Genomic DNA, 18,601 nt, shown 5'->3' with positions numbered 1-18,601 from the left:
GCCTGGATATCATGCTCCAAATCTGGTGCTTTATGATAAGAAATCAAGCCTCTGAACTTCAGATGTCACAGATTAAGTAGACATGGCTATAAGTGAACTGAATGCATCAGGCTTGAAGAGTGATTTTTGTTTTATTGCTGGCACCAGATTGCAGAGTTGGCATTGGCGACTAACATGTGACATTTTATGTATGTAATTGATCAAACATAATATTGAAGCTGATTATAACTTAAAGATTTTATGTTAAACATGTCAACATAACTGTTAATATGAGCATTTTATTCTTGGGGATTATATTCTCATATCTAAAACTTCCAACTAATTCAGCAATAACTAGCAATGTGTGTATTGTCCTCCATATCTCTACTTCCTCTAACAAACTATATTTGTCACCGTGTACTACGAGATTCATTTTCTTACAGGCACTTATTGGAAAATAATTAAATATCTATGTGAACTGCACACAAAGACACCACACCACACAATGTGCAAAAGAAGTCAAATTGTGCAAATAATACTGAGAACCTGCATTGTAGAGTCCTTGAAAGCAAGTCCATGGTTGCGGACTCATTTTTTGCTGAGGGAATTAAGTTATCCATGATGGTTGTAGGGTAATAACTGTGCGGAACCTGGTGCTGTGGAACCTAAGGCTCTTGTACCTCCTTCTGGATGGTAGCTGCGAGAAGAGAGGATGGTGGGAGTCCATGATGAAATTTTGCTTTCTTGGCCAGTGCTCCTTGTAACTCTGCTCAGTGGTGGAGAGAGCTTTGCCTGTGATGGACTGGGCTGCAGCCACTATTTTCTGTTCCTGGACATTGGTGTTTCCATAATACAGCCATTGCTGATGTAGTTAGGATACTCTCCACTGTACATCTGTAGAAGTTAAAGTTTTAGATGACAAACCAATTCAATGCGAATTGTAAGAAGGTAGAGGCCAACCTCACAAACTTTCTACTATTTATATAAAAACATAGAAAACCTACAGCACAATACAGGACCTTAGGCCCACAAAGTTGTGCTGAACATGTCCCCACCCTAGAAGTTACTATTCTTACCCATAGCCCTCTATTTTTCTAAGCTCCATGTACCCATCCAAAAGTCCCAAAGACCCTATTGTATCCGCCTCCACCACTGTTGCCGACAGCCCATTCCATGCACTCACCACTCTCTGTGTAAAAAAACTTACCCCTGACATTTCCTCTGTACCTACTCCCCAGCACCTTAAACCTGTGCCCTCTTGTGGCAGCCATTTCAGCCCTGGGAAAAAGCCTCTGACTGTCCACATGATCGATTTAATGTCTACAAATAATTAAAATTTTAGAAACTGTTAGAACAAAACAATGTTTGAAATTACAAAATGTATTATTGCTTACATTACAATTCGAAAACTTTATATTTGTAACGTTTTTTTTTAATAAAGGTGACAGTTTTTGATCTAGGACAACATGAATTTGGACAGAAGGATGCTCTGATAATGGCTACTGATGGATTATGGGATGTCATGTCTAATAAAGATGTAGCAGACATCACAGAGAAATTTTTAGATGAACGGAAACAGGACCCTTGCAGGTAAATGTCTATTTCTGCTTCTGTAGTTGATTGCTTAACCTGGGTAAATGTTTTCTGACAGCATCCAATCAGATTTTCAAAACATGACACTATATTCATTACTTGTTCAGTTCCTAGTCTCTGTTGAAGCGCTAGGCCAGAAAGAAAGGGTGAGAGGGAGCCATAGATTATTCCTTATCACCAGTGAATTCTGCTACATAATAACTAATCCAGGCATGGTCTAACACAAATTAAGTATGGCTATATCAGAATGAAAAAGAAATGAAAGGGGTGATAGAAGAAAGAACTGACATTATTTAATTTTTCTAGGTACACAATGCTGGCCCAGTATCTTGTATTTAAGGCAAGAGGTGTTCCACACAACAATGACTGGATTCTAGAAGATGGCAGCTTTGCCTCACTTGATGACGTATCAGTGTTTGTGATTCCACTCTACCATTTAGGAGGCACAGCACAGCCGTCGACGTGAGATCTACGGCATACTCGTGGGTGTTTCAAACTAACTTGAAGAATATGTGAGTATCATTGGAGTGAAAAAAAAGGGAAGAAATCCTTCAACCTTCACCTGTGTACTCATTTGCTTTCCTCATATCAACCTGATCTGGTTTATAATTAGCACCATGGCTCATCCACTGTTTTACTAGCTAAAGGTAATGTCACATCACAGTAAAGGGGCAGAAGCTACTGGCAGTCGACAGCTTTACTTATCTGGGCAGTACTCTATCACGAGCAGTGAACATAGATGCAGAGATCAGCAACAGAATTGCCAAAGCCAGTGCTGCCTTTGGGAGACTCCGTGAGAATGTATGGGAGCGGAGAGGACTCAGCCTTACCACCAAGCTGAAGGTCTACCGAGCTGTGGTTCTCACCACCCTCCTCTATGCCAGCGAGACCTGGACCGTCTACAGCAGACTCGCTAAACAGCTCAACCACTTCCACTTGAGCTGCCTCCGCAGACTTCTCCACGTACGATGGTAGGACAAAGTCCCAGACACGGAGGTCCTGGAGCGGGCTAGCACCCACAGCATCTACACCCTCCTACAGAAAGCCCAAGCCAGATGGGCTGGCCATGTCGTCAGGATGTCTGACAGTCGACTACCAAAACAGCTGCTGTATGGAGAGCTGAGCCAGGGCAGGCGCTCAGTTGGAGGGCAGAAGAAACGTTTCAAAGACTGCCTCAAAGTGTCCGTCAAAGACCTCAACATCAATCCCAGTAGCTGGGAATCGCTTGCTCTGGACCACCCAACCTGGTGGAGCAGGACCACTGAAGGAGCGTATGCAGCAGAAATCAGACGCACCGCAGAGGCTCAGAGGAAACGCGCCGCGTGCAAGGCTCGAGCTACCTCCACTTCCACTGCAGCACCTACCCTCATGTGTCCCACATGTGGGCGAGCTTTCAGGGCCCGGATTGGCCTCACCAGTCACCTCCGGACCCACAGTCACAAACCCTCCACCTGACAGAAGTCCTGGTCGTCTTCGACTCCGAAGGATGAACAACTCATTTGCTTTTTCTCATTTCAACCTGATCTGGTTTGTAATTAGCACCATGGCTCATCCACTGTTTTACTAGATAAAGGTAATGTGTACTGTTACTAATTCAGAAATACACTTAACTGTACATCTCATCCCAGCCTGGTTCATCTTGTCTATTCTCTTCCTAACTGCAATATAGTGAATGGGTAATGTCGAAATGTTAAATGGTACTGACGGGAATTGTTAATAGGAACACTGCCTGTTAATAGGAACACTTTTTTTAACCACTCTAACTCCCCGTGTGAACTTGTATCAGTGCCCTGTAAAGCAATGGGACTTGAGGTTTACAGAGGCCATTGTAGTTTACTGTTTCTGTTATGCTGTCTCTGGAAAAGAATAAATATGATGCAGCATTATATAATCTAATTTTGGAATTTAGTGTACTATTTAATTTTGATTAATATGTTGGGACAAGGTGGAATATGAATACCTCTGCAACACTGCCCTGCATGTGACGTTGGGCAGTGAAGCTCATAAGATTTAAAAGGAACACAGCCTTATACAGCGGGCTGCGTCGTTTGCGGGCAACGGAGTGAGCCGAGAACAAAGTGAAGACTTAAGGGCTTTGGCGGGAACGGGTAAGGCAAGGTAGGTTTAGGTTTCAATTTTTCCTGTTATTTGAGGAAAGGGGGAATTATGAATGTAAGGGCAGCTTGTTGTTCTCGGTGCCAGATGTGGGAGGTCCTGGAGTCTCCTAGCCTCCCGGACGTCCACATTTGCACCGAGCTGCAGCTCCTAAGGGACCATATTAGGGAACTGGAGTGGCAGCTCGACGACCTTCGTCTGGTTAGGGATAGTGAGGAGTTGATAGAGAGGAGTTACAGGCAGGTGGTCACACCGGGGCCACAGGAGGCAGACAAGTGGATCACGGTTAGGAGAAGGAAGGGGAAGAGTCAGGTACCAGAGAGTACCCCAGTGGCTGTACCCCTTGACAATAAGTACTCCTGTTTGAGTGCTGTTGGGGGGGGGTACAGCCTACCTGCGGGGAAGCAACAGTGGCCATGCCTCTGGCACAGAGTCCGGCCCTGTAGCTCTGAAGGGTAGGGAAAGGAAGAGGAAAGCAGTAGTAACAGGGGATTCGATAGTTAGGGGGTAAGATAGGCGATTCTGTGGACACAGTCAGGAGACCCAGATGGTAGTTAGCCTCCCTGGTGCCAAGGTCCAGTGTTACGTACCCCATAACTGGGTGTCTAACTAGCAGAGAAAGAAGAATTCGTTGGAGTCTGGTGGTACTATACTAAAGGTGTTTATTAATAAAAAATAGGCAAAACCATATCAATAATGCAAATAGACATATAAAACAAGTTAGCAGTAATAAACCTAAAAAGTGTAGTAATAATAATAATCAATAATAAACAAGCTCTATCGATGTCTAGGGGTAAATAAATTGTCATAGAAAAGTATAAAGTTCAGCTCAGTTCATAAGTGCTGATGTAGTTATGGTTGTTGTGTTGTAATTGTTGGAGAGAGAGCACGAGCGAGCGAGATGTAACAGCTACAGTCAGGCAAACATTCAAGTTATGACCTCTCCATTCTTCTGTGGTGGACTCGTCACTCTGGCATCAGTGGACACACACACAAGTCCCCACCGGCCCTGCTTTACACTGATAGCCTTAATGACCAACCTCCTGGTTCAGTCTTCGAAGCCCCCACCTTTCTTGTGGGTTCCAACATTCAATCAGTGTCCACTGGCGTGTCTGGAGGGTATCTCTCCAGACCTGTCTTTTTATCCCTACTCAGCTATCCATCACTCCTGAATGACTGTGTCCATCAAATAAGGTCGCTCCTTCAGTCCACTGAGGAATGTTTATGAGCAAACTATTGTCCTTGCAGCGAAACAGTAAATAATTCAAAAAAGGAGTCACAATACGGTTAATCAGCAATCTCTTATCTGTCGCCGATGTTCTTGCTTGTTTTTCCGTCTCTCTTTCTCATGGTCAGCATAGTAACAGTAATAGTTCGTGTTTCTCGGGGGGGGGGGGGGGGGGGGAGAGATAGTTAACTCTGTACCCCATTGTCCATCAGGTCTGTTCATCACTCATAACACCAGGATGTTTCTGATCGTGTCCACGAGATCCTGTAGTGGGAGGGTGAGGAGCCAGAGGTCGTGGTTCATATAGGTACCAATGACATAGGTAGGAAAAGGGAAGAGGTCCTGAAAGGAGAATATAGGGAGTTAAGAAGGACCGCAAAAGGTAGTAATCTCAGGATTACTGCCTGTGCCACGCGACAGTGAATAGGAATGGAATAAGGTGGAGGATAAATGTGTGGCTTAGGGATTGGAGCAGGGGGCAGGGATTTAAGTTTCTGGATCATTGGGACCGCTTTTGGGGCAGGTGTGACCTGTACAAAAAGGACGGGTTGCACTTGAATCCTAGGGGGACCAATATCCTGGTGGGGAGATTTGCTAAGGATACTGGGGAGACTTTAAACAAGAATGGTTGGCGGGTGGAAATCAAATTGAAGAGACTAGGGTAGAGGAGGTTAGTTCACAAATAGAGAAAGCTAGTAGACAGTGTGTGAGGAAGGATAGGCAGGTGAAAGAGAAGGGGTAAAAAAGATAGATGTAAAAAGAATCTTAAGAAAGAAATTAGAAAAGCTAAGATATGAGATTGATTTGGCAAGTAAGGTGAAAATAAATCCAAAGGGTTTCTACAGTTATATTAATAGCAAAAGGATAGTGAGGGATAAAATTGGTCCCTTAGAGAATCAGAGTGGACAGCTATGTGTGGAGCCAAAAGAGATGGGGGAGATTTTGAACAATTTCTTTTCTTTGGTATTCAGTAAGGAGAAGGATATTGAATTGTGTAAGGTAAGGGAAACAAGTAGTTATGGAAACTATGATGATTAAAGAGGAAGTGCTTTAAAAGAATATAAAAGTGGATAAGTCCTGACAGGATATTCCCTAGGACCTTGAGGGAAGTTAGTGTAGAAATAGCAGGGGCTCTGACAGAAATATTACAAATGTCATTAGAATCGGGGATGGTGCCAGAGGATTAGCGTATTGCTCATGTAGTTCCATTGTTTAAAAAGGGTTATAAGAGTAAACCTAGCCTGTCGGTTTGACGTCAGTGGTGGGTAAATTAATGGAAAGTATTCTTATATATAATTATATATGTTATATATAATTATCTGATAGACAGGGTCTGCTTAGGAAAAGTCAATATGGACATGTGTGGAAGGTCATGTTTGACAAATCTTATTGAATTTTTTGAAGAGGTTACTAGGAAATTTGATGAGGGTAAAGCAGTGGATGTTGTCTATATGAACTTCAGTAAGGCCTTTGACAAGGTTCCACATGGAAGGTTCAGTCGTTAGGTATTAATATTGAAGTAGTGAAATGGATTCAACAGTGGCTGGATGGGAGATGCCAGAGAGTAGTGGTGAATAACTGTTTGTCAGGTTGGAGGCCAGTGACTAGTGGTGTGCCTCAGGGATCTGAGATACAAATATTTCCAGTAATGTGTTGTTTATGTTCCTGCAGTTAACTTTAAAATGAGGTAGGTCAATTAATTTGGAGCAGTTAGCCTCATAGTGGTATAAAGTAAAAGATGAAAGAAAATTGAAGTAAAATTAAAGAATAATCAAAAACAGTTGGCATGAATTTGATTAGAGAGAGCAATATCAAACCATGGTTTAATTTTAAAGGTAACAAGGGTTGAAGGATTATTGCAAGGCATTTAATAAGGGCAGAATAGAGCAGCACAACAAAAACCATTTGTTCAAATTAGTTCAATAGCAGAAGGCAATAGTGGTTGCAGTTGGAAGGCCATTTAGTACTGAGACCTGCAGAACCCAACTTCTTGTCTTTCATTGTATGTACTACTCATTTAGACTCGAACAATTAAGGCCACAGATTTTTACGAAGTTTACATTCCTGAGAGCAGTAGCTCAACTGTACCAATGGGGTGTTCACTTGGCAGAGAGGTGGCTGTTAGTCTTGGAAAAGCCTGATGTCATGCATTTTCAGGGAAAATGAGGCAAGGAGTATTAAATGGCAAGTGTGAACTGCTAGAGGATATTAGTATGTACTGCAAATGATTCCTGATGATGGGCTAGGATAGCCCCTATGGTGTATATTTCTGATCTATACCAGTGTAAAGTGCTTCTGTCCATTTTGAAATCTCTTATGAGGACGTGACCAAGCATATAGATGAGGGTAGTGCAGTGGATGTGATCTACATGGATTTTAGTAAGGCATTTGACAAGGTACCACACAGTAGGCTTATTCAGAAAGTCAGAAGACATGGGCTTGCCTGCAGAAACAGAGGATCATGGTGGAGGGAGTACATTCAGATTGGTTGTGACTAGTGGTGTCCCACAAGGATCTGTTCTGGGACCTCTACTTTTCGTGATTTTTATTAATGACCTGGATGTGGGGGTAGAAGGGCGGGTTGGCAAGTTTGCAGACAACACAAAGGTTGGTGGTGGTGTGGAGTGTTGAGGATTGTCGAAGATTGAAGAGAGACAATGATAGGATGCAGAAGTGGGCTGAGAAGTGGCAGATGGAGTTCAACCCGGAGAAGTGTGAGGTGGTACACTTTGGAAGGACAAACTCCAAGGCAGAGTACAAAGTAAATGGCAGGATACTTGGAAGTGTGGAGGAGCAGAGGGATCTGGGGGTACATGTCCACAGATCTCTGAAAGTTGCCTCACAGGTAGATAGGGTAGTTAAGAAAGCTTATGGAGTGTTAGCTTTCACAAGTTGAGGGACAGAGTTTAAGAGTCGTAGGGTAATGATGCAGCTCTATAAAACTCTGGTTAGGCCACACCTGGGAGTACTGTGTCCAGTTCTGGTCGCCTCACTATAGGAAGGATGTGGAAGCATTGGAAAGGGTACAGAGGAGATTTACCAGGATGCTGCATTATGATCAGAGATTAAGGAAGCTAGGACTTTACTCTTTGGAGAGGAGGATGAGAAGACACACGATAGAGGTATCCAGGATATTAAGAGGACTAGATAGACAGCCAGCGCCTCTTCCCCAGGGCATCACTGCTCAATACAAAAGGCCATGGCTTTATGGTAAGGGGTGTAAAGTTCAAGGGGGATATTAGAGGAAGGTTTTTTTTTAACCGAGTGTTTGGTGCGTGGAATGTACTGCCCGAGTCAGTGGTGGAGGCAGATACACGAGTGAAATTTAAGAGAATACTAGACAGGTATAAGGAGGAATTTACAGTGGAGGATTATATGGGAGGCAGGGTTTAAGGGTCGGCACATTGTGGACTGAAGGGCCTGTACTGTGCTGTATTGTTCTATGTTCTATAAATATGCACTTTGGAAATGGAGTAAGTAAACTTTGATTAAAGCTTGTCCATGTGATAAGGAGGTCCTGTACGATGCGACAGATAAACAAAACATTTTCTGATAGCATAACCACACAGGCATCAATAAAAAAAACTCATCATGCTGTCAATGAAGAAATGTTGAATGTCACAGCTTAAAACACAATCCAGCAGGCATATCCCAACCAGATACATAGAAATAGTACATATCTTTGGTTCTGTACATTAAAAACATAACTCAAAAGAGAAAATTAAGACCGCACATATAATTTTCATTTAAATTATATGGATAGCAAGTTAAGGAAAGATACAGGGCTACAGTACTAAACATTGGTCTCCAAGGTTTCAAAGCAGAAATCCAAAGGCAACATTGACCAATATTCCCAAAACCAAGCCAAATCCATATCTTAAGAAAAAAATCCCGTTATGGCTCCATGTCACATTCTTTGTTTGAGATATGGGAATTTTGCTAGACTGCCAATCTCCCAGTTAACTATTTCTGCACCAGATGCACCGAGCTGAAGCTCCCTCAGAGAGCATGTTAAGGAACTGCAGCTGTGCTTGAATGATCTTTGGCTCATACAGGAAACTAACATAGTAATAGATAGCAGCTACAAAAGGGCGGTCACCCCTAAGTTGCAGAAATACCGGCGACTGTCAGGAGAGGGAAGGGGAATAGGCAGCTAGTACAGAGTACCACTTTGGATAATGTTGGGGGTGGGGGGGGGGGGGGGGAAGAGAGAAACAACTTGCCAGGGAATCTACAGTGACTGGGTCTCTGGTGCTGTGGCTCAGAAAGGAAGGGGGTGAGAAGAGGGCTGCAGCAGTGATACAGAATTCCATAGTTAGAGACGAGATTCTATGGACATGACGGAAACATCCAAACACACTAATGCCTCCCAGGAATCAGGGTCAGGGTCTTCACAGATCAGGCCCGTGGCATTCAAAAATGGAGAAGGTATGCTGGTAGAAGTCTTGGTACTTATTGACACCAAAGATATAGGTAGGAAAACATAGTTAGAGGTAGAGATCCTGAAGAGAGAACAGGGAGATAGGTAGGAAGCTGAATAGCAGGACCTCCAGAATAGTAATATTCAGAGTGCTGCCTGTGACATGCACCACTGAGGGTTAGAATAGGATGAATGCATGACTGAGGAATTGGTGTAGCAGGCAGGGTTGCAGAGTTATTGATTATCAGCATCTCTTCTGGGTAAGGTATGACTTGCAAAAAAGGACTGGGTTATACCTAAACTGGGGGGGGTGGGGCAAGATCCTTGCAGCAAATTTGCTAGAACTAGTGGGGAGGGTTTAAACTAATTTGGCAGGGGGGATGGGAAATAGTGATACGGCTTTTGTTGATTGGCAGGAGACTAAGCTTGAGAATAAAGGGAGCCTTTTCTGATTGGCTGCCAGTGACTAGTGGTGTTCCACAGAGATTGATACTGGGACTGTTTTTTAGTTTGTCAGTTATTTGAATGGCAGAATTGATGGCTTTGTGGCCAAGTTTGCAAACAATACCAACATAGGTGGAGGGGCAGGTAGTGTTGAGGGAAGCAGTTAAGTCTGCAGAAGGACTTAAACAGATTAGGAGAATGGGAAAAGAGGTGGCAGATGGAAATCAGGAGCTCCATGGTAATTTGCTTTGGTAGAAGAAATTAAAGCAGAGACTAAACAGGAATAAAATTCAAAAACTGAAGGTGCAATGGGACTTCAGAGTTCTCATGCAGGATTTCCTAAAGGTTAACTTTGCAGGGTAAGTCGGTGGCAAGGAAGGTAAATTGCATATTAGCATTCATTTTGGGAGGACTAAAATATAAAAACAAGGATGTAATGCTGAGGCTTTAGATACCTCACTTGGAGTATTGAGAGCAGATCTGGGTTTCTTATCTGATGTTTTGACATTGGAGGGGTTTCAAAGGAGGTTCAGAAAATGATTCTGGGAATTAAAGATTTATTATATGAGGCACGTTTGATGACTCTGGGTCTTTTCTTGCTGGAACTTAGAATAATTGGGGGGAGGGGGGGATCTCATTGAAACCCCATCAGATGTTGAAAGGGTGGATGTAGATAAGAGTGGATGTGGAGATGTTTCCTATAGGACCAATGGGTACAACCTCAGGATAGCAGGACATCCATTTAGGATGAGGGGAAATTTCTTTAGGCAAAGAGTGGCGTATCTGTGGAATTCATTGCCGTAGGTGGCTTTGGAGGCCAGGTCACTGAGTGTATTTAAGATGGAGGTTGATAGATTCTTCATAAGTCAGGGCATGAAAGGTTATGGGGAGAAGGTAGGAGAATTCTGTTGAGGGAGAAACAGACCCGCCACGATCAAATGGCAGAGTATACTCGATGTGCTGAATAGCCCAAACAGTCCTAGGAAGAAGTGAGGTGGGGAAGAGAGAATATAAGTACTATTAAATATCCACTGCAAGTGGACAGCATATGTACTGCTTTGGTTTGACATGGTCCAAACAAGTTTAGGTTCCCATTCTTGCTGCTAGCCAGTTTAAAAACGGACACTGGATCAAGTATACTGTCAACGGATTATGGCATACTGCTGAAATTCACAGCGAGTACCCAGGGAAAATACAAACACAGCAATCTGTTCCCCAAATTAAAAAAATTATTTCCCTCATTTGTGTACACACCCCATTTCTGGTACAGAGATACTGCACAGGCAACTAAGGGGAACAAAGCTTAAAATGCTTAAAAAATTGTTTCATATCAAATATTTATCTTAATTACAATTAAATACAAAAGATCTGAAGAGATAACATCAATACTAAAACTAAATGTTTACCAGTTTAATTTTATCAGTTACAGAAAAACATTTTCAAGTGAGCCTTCTTTCATCCATAAACCCAGCATCATACAGTTAATGTGGACAATGTCAGCATATTCAAGTACAGGTCGACTGTCACTAATCCGACTACCTGTAATCCGGTTCCTTCGATAATCCAGCACTGATTTCAAATTTTCCATGCAACTGTAATTTCAAATTTCCCAGGCCACCATACCAATCTGTTGTGGATTGTTTTGGTTGCGCTAGATCTGTTCATGTGTTGGCACACTCTCATAAGCACAGACAGGCAATTCCTGCTTGTTTTCCTGCATTTATTAATATCATTTGCATGAGTCGTGGCTGTCCATCTCACCCGCGGGGGAGCTGGTATGCACTGGGTTGGTCTGCCTTCTCACCTGCCTGCCGGCAGTTGCCCTCCAGCGTCGCCCAGCCGGCACACCATTCTCTTCTGCTGAATTTAAGCATATTACTAAGCGGAGGAAAAGAAACTAACAAGGATTCCCTCAGTAACTGCGAGTGAAGAGGGAAGAGCCCAGTGCCGAATCCCCGGCTGCCTGGCAATTGCGTGAAATGTGGCTATCTCTGACTTCTGCTTACCCAGATGAACTGTTGTGCCAGTTTCACCACCAGTTCCTGATGCTTCACTCATTTTTCAAGATGAAGATGTTGATGATCCTGACAACCCCACACTTGCAGACATGTAACTTTGCCTGAAGATATATTAAACATCTCACTTTTGAAGTGGAAGTGCTCAACTGTTCTGCATAAGTTAATTCCTGTACATTTACCTGCACCTTTTATTTTATCTGTGCCTGTACATTATATTACTTTATTAAAATTTCACTTCCTACTTAATATTTTTGTTTCATCATTATCTAACTGTATTGATTTACATGATCTTTTAAAATTATGATCAGGCAGTTAGCTATTGCTTAATGTGATCCTTCTGTAATTCGACTTTTTCACTAATCCGGCACTCCTCAGGTCCCAATAGTGCCAGATAATAGAAGGTCAACCTGTACTACAGTAGCTGCTCATTAATACTTGCATGTACTGAATTAACGAAGGCCCTTGCCTTTTCTTGAATATCCTTTGTAGCACATAATCAGTGGAAAATGACCTAATCCCCTACTAATAACAAGAAATTGGCAAGAACACCAGGAGGGTGTCACCCAGCAATTCTTTACTGTATTTGGGAAAACCAGGATTCCCAGCTAACAACACAGAATTATATCAAATGGCACTCTGCATTGTGTGTTCATGATGCAAAAAGAATGTTCATTTGGAACTAAGATATTAAAAGCATGCAGGAAACATGCAAATTAGACTGCTACAGAAACTTAGGGAACACAATTAACTTTTAAATACCTCTGATATTAAGTAGACAATAGACGCAGAAGTAGACCATTCGGCCCTTCGAGCCTGCACCGCCATTTTGAGATCATGGCTGATCAATTCCCATCAATACCCGGTTTCTGCCTTGTCCCCATATCCTTTGATTCCCCTATCCATAAGATACCTATCTAGCTCCTTCTTGAAAGCATCCAGAGAATTGGCCACTACCTTCCGAGGCAGTGCATTCCAGACCCCAACAACTCTCTGGGAGAAGAAGTTTTTCCTACCCCTTATTCTCAAACCATGCCCTCCGGTACTGAACTCTCCCAGCATCTGGAACATATTTCCTGCCTCTATCTTATCCAATCCCTTAATAATCTTATATGTTTCAATCAGATCCCCCTCAATCTCCTTAATTCCAGCGTGTACAAGCCCAGTCTCTCTAACCTCTCGGCGTAAGACAGTCCAGACATCCCAGGAATTAACCTCGTGAATCTACGCTGCACTTCCTCTACAGCCAGGATATCCTTCCTTAACCCTGGAGACCAAAACTGTACACAATACTCCAGGTGTGGTCTCACCAGGGCTCTGTACAAATGCAAGAGGATTACCTTGCTCTTGTACTCAATTCCCTTTGTAATAAAGGCCAACATTCCATTAGCCTTCACCTTCAGTGACTGATGAACAAGGACTCCGAGATCTCTTTGTATTACTCCCTTACCCAACTCTATACTGTTCAGATAATAATCTGCCTTCCTGTTCTTACTCCCAAAGTGGATAACCTCACACTTATTCACATTAAACGCCATCTGCCAAGTATCTGCCCACTCACCCAGCCTATCCAAGTCACCCTGAATTCTCCTAACATCCTCATCACATGTCACACTGCCACCCAGCTTAGTATCATCAGCAAATTTGCTGATGTTATTTTCTATGCCTTCATCCAATTCGTTAACGTAAATGGTAAACAGCTGTGGTCCCAATACCGAGCCCTGTGGCACCCCACTAGTCACCACCTGCCATTCCGAGAAACACCCATTCACCGCTACCCTTTGCTTTCTATCTGCCAACCAGTTTTCTATCCATGTCAATGCCTTCCCCCCGATGCCCTGAGCTTTGATTTTACCCACCAATCTTCTATGTGGGACCTTATCAAATGCCTTCTGAAAATCGAGGTACACTACATCCACTGGATCTCCCCCGTCTAGCTTCCTGGTTGCATCCTCAAAAAACTCCAACAGATTAGTCAAGCATGATTTACCCTTGGTAAATCCATGCTGGCTCGGCCCAATCCTATCACTGCTATCTAGATATGCCACTATTTCATCCTTAATAATGGACTCTAGCATCTTTCCCACCACCGATGTCAGGCTGACAGGTTGATAGTTCTCTGTTTTCTCCCTCCCTCCTTTCTTAAAAAGTGGGATAACATTAGCCATTCTCCAATCCTCAGGAACTGATCCTGAATCTAAGGAACATTGGAAAATGATTACCAATGCATCCGCAATTTCCAGGGCCACCTCCTTTAGTAGCCTAGGGTGCAGACCATCTGGACCTGGGGATTTGTCAGCCTTCAGTCCCATCAGTCTTCTCATCACCGTTTCCTTCCGAATGTCAATCTGTTTCATTTCCTCTGTTACCCTATGTCCTTGGCCCATCCATACATCTGGGAGATTGCTTGTGTCTTCCTTAGTGAAAACAGATCTAAAGTACTCATTAAATTCTTCTGCCATTTCTCTGTTTCCCTTAACAATTTCACCCAATTCATTCTTCAAGGGCCCAACATTGTTAACTATCTTCTTTCTCTTCACATACCTAAAAAAGCTTTTGCTATCTTCCTTTATATTTCTGGCTAGCTTGCATTCGTACCTCATTTTTCTCCCCGTATTGTCTTTTTAGTTAAGTTCTGTTGTTCCTTAAAAACTTCCCAATCATCTGTCCTCCCACTCACCTTAGCTCTGTCATACTTCCTTTTTTTTTTAAATGCTATGCAATCTCTGACTTCCTTTGTCAACCACTGAGGCCCCTTTCCCCCCTTTGAATCCTTCCTTCTCTGGGGGATGAACTGATTTTGCACCTTGTGCATTATTCCCAAGAATACCTGCCATTGCTGTTCCACTGTCTTTTCTGCTAGGCTATCCGTCCAGTCAACTTTGGCCAGCTCCTCCCTCATGGCTCCATAGTTTCCCCTGTTCATCTGCAACACTGACACCTCCGAGCTGCCCTTATTCTTCTCAAATTGCAGATAAGAGCTTATCATATTGTGATCACTACCTCCTAATGGCTCCTTTACTGCGAGATCGCTTATCAAATCCTGTTCATTACATAATACTAAATCCAGAATAGTCTTGTCCCTGGTCGGCTCTCGTACAAGCTGTTCCAAGAATGCATCCCGTAGGCACTCTACAAACTCCCTATCCTGTGGTCCAGCACCAACCTGATTCTCCCAGTTCACCTGCATGTTGAAATCCCCCATAACTACTGCGACATTACCTTTGCCACATGCCAATGTTAACTCCCTATTCAACTTGCACCCAATATCCATGCTGTCCTGTAGACAACACCCATTTGGGTCCTTTTGCCCTTACTGTTCCTCAGTTCTATCCACACAGACTCTACTTCTCCTGACCCTATGTCCCCCCCTTGCAAAGGACTGAATCTCATTCCTCACCAACAGGGCCACCCCACCCCCTATGCCCACATTTCTGACCCTACAATAGCACGTATACCCTTGTACATTCATTTCCCAGGTCTGATCTCCCTGCAGCCATGTCTCCGTTATCCCAACAACATCATAGTTACCCATTCGCACCTGGGCTTCAAGCTCATCCGCCTTATTCCTGACACTTTGTGCATTCAGATATAGAATTTTTAACCCATTTCTCCTCTCTGCTTGAATTGCTGCCTATTGTGCTTAACCCAGCTCCCCGAACTCCCATTGGGCTATACGCCCCTAGAATTTTGTTGTCCTTCCTACATTTACTTATTCTTTCAACACATTTAACTCCATGTTCCGTCAGACCATCCCTCTGTACACGAGTCCTCATTTGTTCCGCCTCACCCTTCTCTACTACACACTTAATATTCCGGAACCGTGTAGTCCCCACCTGTCCTTTATTCTTCCTCTCGCTATCCTCTCTCACATTCTGGATCCCCGCCCCCTGCAAATTTAGTTTAACCCCCCCCCCCAAGAAGTACTAGCAAACTTCCCTGCAAGAATGTTAGTACCGCTCCAGTTCAGGTGTAAACCGTCCCTTCGGAACAGATCCCACCTTCCCTGGAACAAGGCCCAATTATCTACAAACCTGAAGCCCTCCCTCCTGCACCATCCTCTCAGCCATGTATTAATCTGTATAATCCTTCTGTTCCTTGCCTCACTCGCACGTGGCACAGGTAGCAATCCTGAGATTGTTACCCTGGAGGTCCTGCTCTTCAGCTTCGCACCTAACTCCCTGAACTCCCTACGCAGGACCCCCTCACTCATCCTACCCACGTCATTGGTCCCTACATGGACCACAACATCTGGATTCTTGCCCTCCCTCTCGAGAATAACCTGCACCCGATCTGAGATGTCTCGGACCCTGGCACCAGGGAAGCAACATACCATCCAAGACTCCCGATCTTCCCCACAAAATCTCCTATCCGCCCCCCTGACTATAGAATACCCTATCACTACCGCTCTCTTCTCTTCCCTCCTCCCCTTCCTAGTCGCGGGTCCAACCTCAGTGCCAGAGACAGGACCACTGCAGCTTGTTCCTGGTAGGTCATCCCCACCAACAGTATCCAAAACAGTATACTTATTTTTGATGGGAACGGCCACAGGGGTGCTCTTCTCTCTCTGTCTGCTCCCCCTGCCTCTCTTGACTGTCACCCATTTGCCTACCTCCTGTCTTTTCAGTGTGACTGCCTCCCGATAACTCTTATCTATCTCTGCCTCTGCCTCCCGAATGATCCGTAGTTCATCCAGCTCCTGCTCCAATTCCCTAACTCGGTCTGATAGGAGCTGCAGCTGGATGCACCTATTGCAGGTGTAGTCATCAGGGACAACTGTGTTGACCCTGACCTCCCACATACCGCATACGGAGCACACCACTGCTCTAACCGTCTCCCCCATTACCTGATCCCAGATTAGTCAGAATAAATGAAAAGCAGGCTTCTTGCCGAAGTCCTCTTGCACCGAAGCCCGCTGAGCCAAAGCCCAGCACTCTGCTCCTGCGCACTCCGCTGCCCGCTCCTGAAAGTGGGTCACTTTTTAAAGCCCGCGCTCGCCACTGACGTCACCCGCGCTTGCGCAGCTTTACCTTCCTCCTCAGGTATTCTCCAGGTAGGTCCGAGGGTCTCGGCCTACCTACAACGGCTGATCCTCCGATCTCCAGTCGTATGTCGATCACGAGCACCCCTTACTCCCGCTCCGCTGCCCACTCCTGAAAGTGGGTCGCTTTTTAAAGCCCGAGCTCGCCACTGACGTCACCCGCGCTTGTGCAGCTTTACCTTCCTCCTCAGGTATTCTCCAGGTAGAACACAGTTGTGCTGACCTTTTAGTATAGCATATTGATACTGATTTAATTACTACAGGTAACATATTAAATTTAGTAGAAAAATATATGGAGTAAAACACTACATACTAAACCTAGTTTCCTCAGACAGCAACAAGAGCTAATTGAAGAAGTCCTACTGGATATTAAAATTTGCACTAAGATATGGAAAGGTATCCCAGAATAGATTCCCAATCTGTGAAGAAATTATGTTTAAGGAACATGATTAGCTTTCATTTAGTCAATGAATGATGGCAAGAAATTTTTCTGAACATAGTCTACACTACTCTCAGCTGCCTAGACCAGTATTTATTCCAACATTACTGATACATCTTGTTTTAAACTAGAGTAGTTTAATAATACTCTGACTGGGCAAAGCCATGGATCACAAAGATCTGATAGCTTTCTAAAGAAATTACTTTTTCACTTGGGTATGGGAAATGGTGCAGAGTTAGTTCTTAACCTATTATAACAGCACATATGAATGAACAAACACCTGCATTTTCTTTTCAAATAAACAATACACCAATAAAAATACTTAATTATTGTAACAGCAAAACACTGATACAATAATAATATCCAAAATTATAAGAAAACTAAAGAAAAACAATGCTGCAACGGCAAAGGAGATTGAGCTGCACTGGAGGTTTAAGACAGCCATTTATGAATTATGAACAAGCAAAACAGAGGTTTTTATAAATTGATATTACTGCTTCCCTTTAACTATCCTAGGTACAATGTTTATTATCTGATTTGGACATAGGTTCAGGACTGCACGTCAGAAACACCACCAAATGAGAATAAAGTTTGTCAACACAATCTCAAGTCGATCGCCAGATGATTTTGCAGCAAAGGTTGCTCAAACTAGGCAGGCAATTTTCTGCATTATGGTTCTATTAGGATTATAAAATATTCAAAACTGTTGGACTCACTTGAAAAGAAATGGTAACAATTTGAACTCTGTTTCTGACAACTTCCCCATTCCAACAGAAATCCCAATTCTTTCCCCATTAATCTTCAAATTGACATTCAACAGCCTCATTAAAATCTCACAGTAGCTTCCAAAATCCTTTCTTCGTCAAAATGCCAAACTTAATTACAGAAGAAAGGTTTTTTCTCACACTAGTTAACCCTACAATTATACTTATAATTATAATATTGTTTTATATTTGACATTTTCATGATTGATTGATGCTTTTCAGAACTGAAACAAAATCAATCTTAGGCCATTTAAGTTTTGCCAGAACAGCAAAGCAGAAGGTGATAATGTTTTAGATAAGTTTCTTAAAAATATTCTAATTTCCATCCAAACATGAACTTATTACTAATTTAGCATTCAACTTTTTAACATCAATCAGACTTTCAGCTTTTGCATAACTAACTATATCATTTTGACTGGAAAAATTGTCTTTGGCATATTAATAAACCAAAAATATTAAAAACAAGACCAAGTTACAAAACAGATCTTACAAGTACAGATGCCAGATTGCTGAATTACTTTGTATTTCAAAACTTTGAAGGGGAAGAAACAAAACTGCCGCAC

At 43.1% G+C, this 18,601-nt stretch overlaps 2 protein-coding genes across 2 annotated transcripts in view; one reads left to right on the top strand and one right to left on the bottom strand.

Annotated features, from left to right (window-relative positions):
* LOC140741990 (protein phosphatase 1M-like) overlaps window positions 1-3,468 on the top strand; it is a 76,407-nt gene extending 72,939 nt beyond the window's left edge. Inside the window, exons 9-10 of the mRNA XM_073072641.1 lie at window positions 1,421-1,569; window positions 1,879-3,468. Coding sequence (XP_072928742.1) covers window positions 1,421-1,569; window positions 1,879-2,038 — 309 coding nt within the window. The 3' untranslated portion in view covers window positions 2,039-3,468. The remainder of the gene's footprint in view (window positions 1-1,420; window positions 1,570-1,878) is intronic.
* A 1,606-nt stretch (window positions 3,469-5,074) lies between these two features.
* LOC140741991 (uncharacterized) lies at window positions 5,075-18,385 on the bottom strand. Its single transcript, XM_073072642.1, has 2 exons — window positions 14,017-18,385; window positions 5,075-5,257 (listed from the first exon to the last, which is right to left on the bottom strand). Exon 1 carries the CDS (start codon window positions 16,635-16,637, stop codon window positions 15,693-15,695), a length of 945 nt encoding a protein of 314 aa, XP_072928743.1. The 5' UTR covers window positions 16,638-18,385; the 3' UTR covers window positions 5,075-5,257; window positions 14,017-15,692.
* Between the last annotated feature and the right edge of the window lie 216 nt (window positions 18,386-18,601).

The sequence above is a fragment of the Hemitrygon akajei genome, chromosome 19 (assembly GCF_048418815.1).
Source record: "Hemitrygon akajei chromosome 19, sHemAka1.3, whole genome shotgun sequence".
Lineage (NCBI taxonomy): Eukaryota > Metazoa > Chordata > Chondrichthyes > Myliobatiformes > Dasyatidae > Hemitrygon > Hemitrygon akajei.
This window is presented reverse-complemented; position numbering and strand designations above follow the sequence as displayed.